Here is an 11487-nt window from a genome sequence, read left to right as displayed (position 1 = left end):
TCTTTTGCCTAAAGCAATATTTTCTAAAGGTCTTAGAATCAGTACCATTATGCTCTTATCTTGAATACTTCATGTGTCCCTGATTATCAAGCCATAGCAGACTATGGCTTTAAAAGCAATTCTATTTATCACATTAAAATAAAGAAATATTGGGGTGCCTGGGTGGCTCAGTGGGTTAAGCCTCTGCCTTTGGCTCAGGTCATGATCTCAGGGTCCTGGGATCGAGCCCCACATCGGGCTCTCTGCTCAGCGGGGAGCCTGCTTCCTCCTCTCTCTCTGCCTGCCTCCCTGCCTACTCTCTCTCTGTCAAATAAATAAAATCTTGGGGCACTTGGGTGGCTCAGTGGGTTAAGCCTCTGCCTTCAGCTCAGGTCATGGTCCCAGGGTCCTGGGATCAAGCCCCACATCGGGCTCTCTGCTCAGCGGGAAGCCTGCTTCCTCCTCTCTCCCTCTCTGCCTGCCTCTCCAACTACTTGAGATCTCTGAAATTTTTTTAAAAATTTAAAAAATAAATAAATAAAATCTTTAAAAGAAAAAATATTTAAGGCATTTGCATTTTGTTTATAAAAGAAATCAATTTCTTAGAAGAATGTGTCTTTTAAATTATGCCCAAACCATGAACTATGCTTTGGTCTCCACAGTAAAATATGAACAATGTAACATTCTCATCAACTGTGTACACTCTTATTAAATGCGTGTAGTCTTTTAGTATTGATGAAGGACAGGAGAAACTTCTGGTTCTAAATACTTCATGTTGGAGGCAGAATAAAGAAAAATAACTGTCTACTACTTCGCCCTAAAGGAAAATGCAAGTGTAACCTGTTGTCATCTTCTACTCCAGGCAGTTAAACTCTCAGTAGGCAGGATGATGTTTCAGCAGACAGGTTTTAGGACATTTTTAAATGGTCTGATTTACAACCTTTGCATGTGTTGCAAGTCTTTCATGTTTAGGATACAAATAAAACCTCAAGCAATTTTTCATCTTGTCCTCACAAAACATGTGCAGGTTGGAGACTTTTCCTTTCACTCTAAAGGGATACACTACTGAACATAACTGTTATTTAAGTACAGTTTTTAATTAAATTTAAAAATTTTAACTAAATTTAACTATACATGTTGATAAAGGGCAGACTTTGAATCAACTAAAATTTGGGATTTATTTGGGATTTATTCTTGACCATCCAGATTTTTATTCTAAATAATTCAATTTATACTCATAGCTGTCTTATGGATTAGAAAGGCTTTATTATATATCTCTAAGCCTTTTAAAGATTCTATGTTAGAGAGAGAGAAGAAGAGCTGGAGGAGGGAGGGAAAGAGAAAGATAACCTAGAGCAGACTGCTGAGTGTGGAGTCCAACATGGGGCTAGATCTCATGACCCCCGAGATCATGACCTGAGCTGAAATCAAGAGTTGGACACTTAACCGACTGAGCCACCCCAGGTTCCCTAAACTTTTTAAATAATTAATTTTGCAAAATAGCTCTTAGTATAGGTTATGTATATTCAAAGCCTCTAAACCAGGGAACCCAACTAGCCCATCAATTAGACAATGAGGTAATGCTCATAATATATAGCCTTTAGTGTCTATAGAACTTCCCACTATTATCTGGGTGTGGACAATGGAAATGTCATACTGGGGACTCTCATCTATCATGTAAGCGGAAGCAATAGAGAGGTTCAAAACCACTATCCTAAACAAAGAAGTCCAGAGAAAGACTTAGAATAACTTTTATTCAAAGGCAAAACAAGTAAAAATACACAGGAAACTAAGGCATGAGGATTGGTCTGATCCACGGGCACTGCTGGCACCAGGACACTAAATTTCTTCATTATACTGAATCATCTACAACAGGCCATACTCTGAAATCAAAAGAGGAAAAAAAAAAAAAAAGACAAAACTTACTTAATGGCTATGTAAAAACTCAGTATTTTCCACACTTGGTTTTTAGTGGTAATTTTGTTGAGAGTACAAGGAACCTCATTTTAAGATCTTACCAGAGAATCTTAATAAAGACATTAACTATTAAACTTCATACATGTGTGTGCAAATCCTTCTAAATTAGCTAAAAACCTTCCGTAATGATTACATACTTTTCAAAGTGATTTTACTTTAATTTCAGCCAAGGATTTAAAAAATCCACAGAGAATTCAGATCAAAGTTCTCTGCCTATTCTAGGTACGGATGTGTGAACCTGTGTGGATGTGTGCACACGTGCACTTGTGTATCTATATATTTGTTCCCAGATGATAGATACACAAAAATATAAACATATATGCAAATACATATATGTGTGTGTATATACACATATTTACGTATATGTGAGCTTTCTCTAAAGGAAATTTCTACAGATAGAAAAATGTTTTAGATGTGATGAAAATACTACTGTTTGCAATTTTCTCACAAGCACCAGTGTAAGAATCATAAGCCTAGAGATGCTACTCTGAAAGATATTACAGTAGACAGACAACAGCTGAAAATGTCTCTTAAACTATATTATTTTCAAAATGAGATAAACAGGTTATATGCTATACACAACCCAATTACAAAGCTTACCTAATAAGCACTGTCCACAAATCTAAGTTGGAATGAAACTACATTTAAATCATGTTTGAATAATTTTTATACAGTATTAAAGATGGTTTTCACTTAAGACATGTTAAAATTTGATTCACCACAGAATACAGATAACCTGTGTTTTAGTCACAAATGAACACGAAAAATATTAGAGGTTAAATATGGATATCATAAACTCTATTTCAGTACTTCAAAGTAAACCGTTATACCTGCTGAAAGGTGATGTTTAGTCAATTCCCAAAAGTCCAAGTAAAAACATTTAAAGTTTCAGTTCTCTTTAGTTCCATTTCCCCCAAATGTATTAATCATTAACAAGTTCCAGAAATGACCCATGACTTGACCACCCTGTCTCTCTATAAGTTTCTATACAAAATTAATCATCAATTTCTTCTGTAAGTGCTAAATTTTAAGAAAGTAGCTAAGCAAAGAATTATAGTTAATACAGTAGTAGGAACAAATCCTAGACATAAATCTAAGAAAAGAGAAAACTTTCAAATTTTGAGTTTCACAAGGGACTAGCATCCTAATGTGTGTGCAGAAGAATGCCAGTCCTCATGGTTGTTCCATAAAACATCTACAAAATGACATTCATAATACACAGATTTTTTTTAAAACTCTGAGGAATTCTGCAATGCTCCCACCCAAAAAAACTGTATTTTTGAAAATGACCCTTAACCCAATGTTTTCAACAGATACTTGACTTCGAACCCTTCTTGCCCGTTAAGTCTGAAAAATTAGTATTCATCACAGCAAACTTTGAGAAATGATGTAGATTTTTGGTAACAAATTAGATACTCGGAAAAAGTCAGCAAGGGAACCAAGAGCTGTTTAGGAATACTTGAAATTGTAAGATAATATACAAGACAGCTGGGAGCACAGAATGCAAAAAAATGATGGAACAGAAGAGTGGAACACTTGGTTTTACTAGCAGGACAGAAGCACCATTCCCATACACTACTGGTTGTTTCAGATGATTTCTTCATCCCTATTGCCATCACTTCATTCAAGCCTTATTCAACATAGAGAGTTTAAAGGTCGTCCAAAGGGACCCTCCACCTTATAGTCTATTTTTCTAATCCAGTGCCTCCCAAACTTAATATGCATATTCGTTACCCAAGGATCTTGTCGAAAACGCAAGTTCTGATTTGGTAGGTCTACGGTGGGGTCGGAAATAATTCTTCTTTAGCAAGTTCTCAGATAATGCTGATGTAACACTTCGAGTAACATAGATCTAATCCATTCTCTACGTCACTGCCCCATTACTCTTCCTGAAATACCACTTATCTCAGGTCACCGCCTCAGAAATCTAGGTTACCTCAGTGAATCAGGTATACACGTTTACACTCAATGATTGATCTAGATCGTCATTCCAGACCAATTTGGTCTTTCTCCTAACTGTTACAATCCTTCCAACCCAACTCTGGATTTTTTTTTTTTTAAGGTAAAATGAATATACAGTGAAGTACAGGTTTTAAATGAACAATTCACCGAGTCTTGATAATTACATACACCTGTGTAATTAATACTCCCCCCCCCCGGCCCCAAATATAGGGCATTGCCATCACACCAAACCTGTGTTTTGACCCAGCTCTATACTCTTCCACCTTTCCTCTGCCTTCCACTTCTCTTTTAAGACGCAGCTGAAGCCCTCCCTTATTCAGAACACACATTAAATTCACACACATAGCTGTCTTAATTATCACTTCTTTTAAGATTAAGCCATCACCATCTCTCATTGACCTCACAAATCTCTCTGCCTCCATTCTTACCTCCTCCCCAAAATATTATCCACAGAGGAGTCAAGATGATCTTCTGAGGTTATAAATCAAATCAGGCCACTCTCCTGCTTAAAACCTTCCATGGTCTACCATCACACTTGCAATAAATCCAAATTCCTTTTTCTGTTGTCCTGTATTACTCAGCCTCTCCTCCTACGACCTTATCTCTTGCCACCTTCCCCTTCACTTTCTATGCTCTGGTCTTATGAGCCCTTTTTCTGGCTCTACAACACAGTGAGATTCTCCTACTTGAGGGACTCTACATTAATTTTTCCTTTTGTTCTTCCCTACCACCTTTCTCGGGTTGGTTTTTTTTTTTTTTTTTTTTTTTTTTTGGCTATTCAGATCTCAACTTCACGTTACCTCCTCATAGGAGCTTACCTGACTACAGATTCTAAAGTAGCCACTCAGTCACTCTCTAACACAAATCTGACTTGGCCTAGCATCTATCATTGGTGTGTATCTTACTGATGTGTTCTTCATCTCTTCTCACAAGCACAAAGGCTCCAAGACTGAGGAACTTGTGGACTGTGTTCACAGCTTTAACTCCTGCACCTAGGAGCTGCACCATGTCCAGCTCATGACAAGTCAACACTCCACAACTGCTTGTTAAGGGAGTATGTCAAAATATGTGATATATCATATATTTACACTATGCAGATGGAAACTGTACCTGTGCCCAAGACAAAAATCTCCCATGAAATTTAAGAGAATAAGAAGCCTATCACTAGTCCCCAGACAAGGTAAGTCATTTACAAGAAACAAAGGGGAGAAAAGAATGACAGCTTTAATGTGGGACAAAAATAAAATGCAGATTAAGTCAAAGTTTAATTCACATAAAGTTTAATCAATCAAGTTAATGAAAATATCAAAATTTTTGAGTTAGTGTATGGCAGCAGAAATTTAATTTTTGTTGCAAATAATACAGTATTTGGTGTTTCCGTCACTGACAAGCTATGCTGCAGAGAGAGCAATTGCATTGAATCTCAGTTCATCAGGGTCACGTTCCATAAACTTCTTGCAAACTTCTATGGCATCCTATGGGGGGAAAAATGTGTAATTTTTCAGTTTATAAACTTGTGGGTTTTTTCAAATGATAAATGTTTCATATTTTCCCAATTCATACTAATCTAAGATACAGACATCTTTTTCCAAATGCAAAATTATTTAAAGCACAGACCAGAAAGAGTGAATGGTTGGTAGCCTAATTTCCTTAGTACAAAACTTGAAGATATAGTAAGTGTTCTTTCTTAAAATACTTAAAAAAAAAAAGAAATTTAACTTGAAAATTACTATCTCAGCCACACAATTTGTTCATAAATCTAAAAATCTCTAAAATCAGGATCAAGGGGCGCCTGGGTGGCTCAGTGGGTTAAAGCCTCTGCCTTTCGCTCAGGTCATGATCCCAGGGTCCTGGGATCAAGCCCCGCATCGGGTTCTCTGCTTGGCAGGGAGCCTGCTTCCTCCTCTCTCTCTCTCTCTCTGCCTGCCTCTCTCCCTACTTGTGATCTCTATCTGTCAAATGAATAAATAAAATCTTTAAAAAAATAAATAAATAAAATAAAATCAGGATCAAGATCAAGATGGTGGTATCTTGGAATCACTGAAATATGGGAAGAGATCTGCAACTCTTTCAATACTATTCTTATCTTTTTCACATTTGATACTTGTTCACAAAAAGAACTCTGAAACTCTCTTCATTTGGTGTAAATTTTTAACACTAACTCAGACTTTTCTTCTTGGATTTTCTCAAGAGGGTAAGGACATGGAAGCATTCAAATGCTGAGAAAATGTTATTCAAGTGATCTTTAGAAATATTTTAAAGATAACAAGAACACTGATAACACTTAAAGTAGGCCAACAAGTTTTGTTGTTACCTCTAATAAAGTTTCATCACTAGTTTCCCCATGGTTAATTGGAAATGGTTTCCGTCCATCTGTGGAAAATGAATAAACAGTTGAAGGTTTAGCTGCTTATACAGATTAATGTACTTCCAACTTCCATTTTCCTCTTCCCACAAGTGAGGCAAAAGTTAAAAGATACTGAAAATGATATATCCTAAAGTAAATATTTTAAACGTGCTACCTATCAGTACTCTTTATATTAAATGTTATTAGAACCTTGCTTCTATGTTTGAAAGCCTAAATTTTCTTCATAAACAGAATTTATAAGAAACATTGGCTTTAATTTCTTGAAAAGATGCAAAATTAATTAAGTCAGTTTTTAAAAACCAACAACCCTAGTTTCTACCTTCAGGAATATGAAAAATTTATTTCAAATCAGAAGGTACCCAAGACTGACATGCTTATACCAATGAAAGGGAACCACCACAAGATTTATATAGTAACATATTTTTAATATATATATATATAGTAATATATAATAATAATTGTGTACACCCAACGCAGTAGGCAGTATAGACCAACAATCTAAATAACCTAGGGTTATTTCACTGACCACCAATGTTAATTAGACACAATTATAAACATCTTGAATAAACTACTACTTTAATGAATGCTATGAAAAAAGGAAAAAGGAACAAGTCCAATATTATATAAACTCATCCTAACCCAAAATTAACTGATACTCTATATGCAAATCTTAATCTCCTGTATCTCATAAGTGGCACTTCGTGGGGCAGCTGCATGGCTCAGTTGGTTAAGTGTCTGCCTTCAGCTCGGGTCATGATCTCAGGTCCTGGGATCGAGCCCCTGCTCAGCGGGGAGACTTCTTCTCCCTCTCTCCACCCTGCTCCTGTTCTCTCTCTTGCTCTCTATATCTCTCAAATAAATAAACAAAATCTTTAGAAAAAAATAATAAAAGACATTTCAAGTTCAATCCATAAAATGCAATCCCTTCTATATTTCCATGGCTTCCAAATGTAATAAAAATGTCTGAATCCATACACATACACAGTGATAGAGCTGGACTGATACCACTGTGAAAGAAAAATATGAGGGAAGATTAACCAAACAAACCAAAAGGCAAAATGAGACAATTATTAAAACTGGAGAAATAAAAATTTATTTATTTTTATTTATTTGAGAGAGTGTGAGTGTGTGAGAGAGAGAGAGAGATCACAGAGGGAAAGGAAGAGGGAGAAGCAGACTCACCACTGAGCAGGGAGCCCAATGGCGAGGCTCAATCCCAGGATCCTGAGATCAGGACCTGAGCCATGACATTCAACCAACTGCGCCACCCAGGCACTTCAAGGTTTTTAAATAGTACATTAATTATATAATGTTTCTGTGGTCATAATACTATAACTCCAGCAGAACTGGGAGACTAGGAGAAAGGAAAGATTGGGAGGGTGGGTCAGGAACAAGTGTGACACCGGAAAGCTAAATTCTGATCTTCCTTGTGGGAAGTGAAGAAATAGCACTGAGGCTACTTCCATCTCCAGCCAGGCTGGAATAACTGGTACTGGGTGAGGCCTTCCACGAGAAATAGCTGGAAGAAATAGCTGAAACAGTTGTTCTTAGACATCTGGAAATTGGTAGTTTGTATGTGAGTTCAACAGTAATAGCTTTCTGCCAGTTCACAATGGGAAACCCACAGAGCACAACAGTCTTAATGAGGAGACTGAGGGGCACCTGGGTGGCTCAGTGGGTTAAAGCCTCTGCCTTCGGCTCAGATTATGATCCCAGGGTCCTGGGATCGAGCCCCATATCGGGCTCTCTGCTCTGCAGGGAGCCTGCTTCCTCCTCTCTCTCTGCCTGCCTCTCTGCCTAGTTGTGATTTCTCTCTGTCACATAAATAAAAAATTAAAAAAAAAAAGTAATTAATGAGGAGACTGAGGAGAAAGCGCAGGATTCAGGAATTTGCAAAACATCAGAAAGAAGGTGGCTCCCCACTTTGCAGAGCTGTTGCTCTTTGTCTGGACTGGGTCAGGCCAGGATCAGTGTGCTGGGGGAGGAGGGGAAAGCTCAGGGAGCACTGTATCTGGGTCTGATTTTTAGGCTGGGGTGGCTGAGAGCCTGTTTATATACAAGAGGAATGGGTAAATCAAGAAATACACAAAGGGTAATGGAGAACACTAGAATGAACTATATACTATTAGATTTAGAAATGCTACTGTAAGTGAATGCTCTTTAATATATAAACAGATAATTGTGGGTATGTTCATACTCATATTCATATGTATGTACGTGAGTGTATTTTTTTAATACATACAAACATTTCCTACCTCTGTCCTCTGAGAGGGCCTAGGAGCAATGATATCTTAGTAGCAATGAGCACACCTACCACCCAGATATTGGTTCTAAATACCATTTTCCACTAAAAGGAACCAGCGCTCTATGGAGAAGCAACTGAGTAACAGGGCCAGGGCACAGAAAATCAAAGATGAATCTAGAATATCTTTTTCTACCTGACAGAAAGCACTTGAAGAATGACAGAAACCTATCAAAAGGTCAAAAGGGCCAGCTTGAGGGGATTCCCTTCAAGGCCAAGTCTGGGAAAATTTAAGCATCAAAATAAATGATGATGATGAACTGCATGTACCCTCTTGTGTAAAATATGAATCCATGAGTCCATTTTCACCTGAATGAATGAATGAGGGGGAAAAGGAAAGCTTCTAATGTTGGAGGAACTTTTTTTTAAACACCATTTGGCAACCATCATAGTGACAATTAATTAAAAATCATCAATGGATGCTAAATCTGATAAAGGCTTAATGAGAAACAGTACATTTACATAGGCTCAAAGTATATCCCGATAAAATATCTATTCATTACTTATTAATTAAAAACTATAACATGTTGACATATTAATAAGTTTAACAAACTCATTAACTTTATAGTGGAGAAATGCAGATGAAACCTAGACCAAAGGATAGAGGTCACCATCACCAGCCATGGGACAAATCAACATGACGAGCCACCTGAAATGATGCCCTGAGAACACAGTGCCACTTCTGTGGTGTATGTGCCAGAAATAGATAAATAATGAGGAAATATCAGATAACCCAAACTGAAAAATAATCTCTCTTAAAAATAAATGTACACTTTAATGTACACTGTACACTTAAAAATAAATGTCAAAGACAGGGCGCCTGGGTGGCTCAGTGGGTTGAGCCTCTACCTTTGGCTCAGGTCATGATCTCAGGGTCCTGGGATCAAGCCCTGCACTGGGCTTTCTGCTCAACAGAGAGCCTGCTTCCCCCTCTCTCTCTGACTGCCTCTCTGCCTACTTGTGATCTCTCCTCTGTTAAATAAATAAATAAAATCCTTTTAAAAAATAAAATAAATGTCAAAGACATGAAAGAAAAGATTGAGGAACCATTCCAGATTCAAGGAGATAAATGTGACAACTGAATACAACACATAATCCTGGATTGGATTCTGAACCTACAGATATTGTAAAAATTAGAACAATTTGAATAGGGTCTGTGAATTCAATCATAATATGGATTGATATTAATTCCCTGATTTTGCCAGTCACTATAGTTATGTAGGAGAGTATCCACTGATTCTAAAGAAATATATACAGAAATATTAAAGAATAATGGGTCATTGTGTCTGCAACTTATTTTCAAATGGTTCAGACACATTAATTGAATCTGGGGAATCTTGAGTAAAAGGTTTATGGGAACTCTATAATACAATTTCTATGATTTCTCTAAAAATTTAAAATTATTTCAAAATAAAAAATTTTTTTAATGTTTCAGAGTATTCCTGTCCAGGTAGAAGATAAATTGTTAGTTATCAGTTTTCTAATCTGATGATGCAATCAGTTCTGAATTCACTACCAAATCAGTGTTCTAATTTATCCATAAAGAGTAATTATATCTATTTGAAAACATGTACTTTTCCTCCCCTACATATGCCATTAATGACATGAAGCCCTAATGAAAAGGAAGGGGTAATAACAAAAAGATGAATAACTCAGTTCTTTTCATCAGTTAACTTTACAATTTAGTAGGGAATAAATATATTAAAGATACCCAGTATCCTTTGTGGAATAATTGTCCTGTAGGAATTAACTTGCACATGTCTACAATCACATAGCCTTTTTAAACAAATAAGCTACTTCAAAATGATTTTTTTCCTTAAAAACCTATACTGTTCTCTTAGTCACTGTTTTCTACTGACTAACTCAATAGTCTTCTTGCTCAACATTCCTTTAGAATTTATTAGGGGCCGCCTGGGTGGCTCAGTGGATTAGGCCGCTGCCTTCGGCTCAGGTCATGATCTCAGGGTCCTGGGATCGAGCCCCACATCGGGCTCTCTGCTCCGTGGGGAGCCTGCTTCCTCCTCTCTCTCTGCCTGCCTCTCTGCCTACTTGTGATCTCTCTCTGTCAAATAAATAAATAAATAAATAAATAAATAAATAAAAAGAATTTATTAGGAATCTGTGTCAGTGTTTCTGCCAATCTCCCTTGCAGTGAATCAGCAACTGCCCCGCTTCATTTGTCTTGTACCTTGCTCTCTATAGCATCTAAAAGATTACTGCTATTCTTTAGAACTCTGAAATTCTTTAAACTCATTTAAAGAATGTAATCCCCCAAAGGCTCCGATTCTCTAGCAGCCATGTTGATTCTTCTTGCTAAAGAATACCTGACCAGCAAGACCTCAGTAGTTCTGTCTTTCTTTTCTGATGGTCTTCCTTTTCTGGTGTTCAAACCAATTTTAAAATCCTTTAGTACTGATCTTGGCATGGTACAAGAAAACCTTTCTTCATAGAAGGCTTCCTCTTGATATACATCTTCCCTTCTCACTGTCCTTTCTAGCCTCTGAGCTCAGGGAACTAGCTAACCAAATGGGTTAGTCAATGCCTTCCCATTAAGATGATCAGAGATTTCTTCTTTCTAAATATCTTTCAGATGTTACTGTTTGTTCTACTGATAAGTCTCTCATTCAGAAAGTCATCATCGTTTCCATAGTTTCCAGTTATGGCTCATATTTACCGTTTCTCTGGCCTTTCCTAACTGTACTTTCTTAAAGTCAACAAAGTGTGTCTGGCAAGTCTCAGCACTCCCTTTACTTCCCTTCCCACTAGTTATTCTTTATTATTCAAAATTCAGAGTAGGAACTCAGCTTCCTACAATCAGGCAGATGTGTGAAATTCCCATCACTATTATATCTAATCTCTAGATACAGACTTTTGTAGACTGAATTCACAGAGCCGGTCT

The 11487-nt window shown here is 37.1% G+C and overlaps 1 protein-coding gene across 3 annotated transcripts in view; it reads right to left on the bottom strand.

Annotated features, from left to right (window-relative positions):
- Nucleotides 1–1787: 1787 nt before the first annotated feature.
- Nucleotides 1788–11487, bottom strand: part of UCHL3 (ubiquitin C-terminal hydrolase L3) — a 53734-nt gene continuing 44034 nt past the window's right edge. For all 3 annotated transcript variants that reach the window (XM_045978376.1, XM_045978375.1, XM_045978377.1), the window contains 2 exons: nt 6233–6291; nt 1788–5393 (listed from right to left, as the gene is read on the bottom strand). In XM_045978376.1, coding sequence (XP_045834332.1) covers nt 5310–5393; nt 6233–6291 — 143 coding nt within the window. In that variant the 3' untranslated portion in view covers nt 1788–5309. The remainder of the gene's footprint in view (nt 5394–6232; nt 6292–11487) is intronic.

This window comes from Meles meles, chromosome 14 (genome assembly GCF_922984935.1).
Source record: "Meles meles chromosome 14, mMelMel3.1 paternal haplotype, whole genome shotgun sequence".
Classification (NCBI taxonomy): domain Eukaryota; kingdom Metazoa; phylum Chordata; class Mammalia; order Carnivora; family Mustelidae; genus Meles; species Meles meles.
This window is presented reverse-complemented; position numbering and strand designations above follow the sequence as displayed.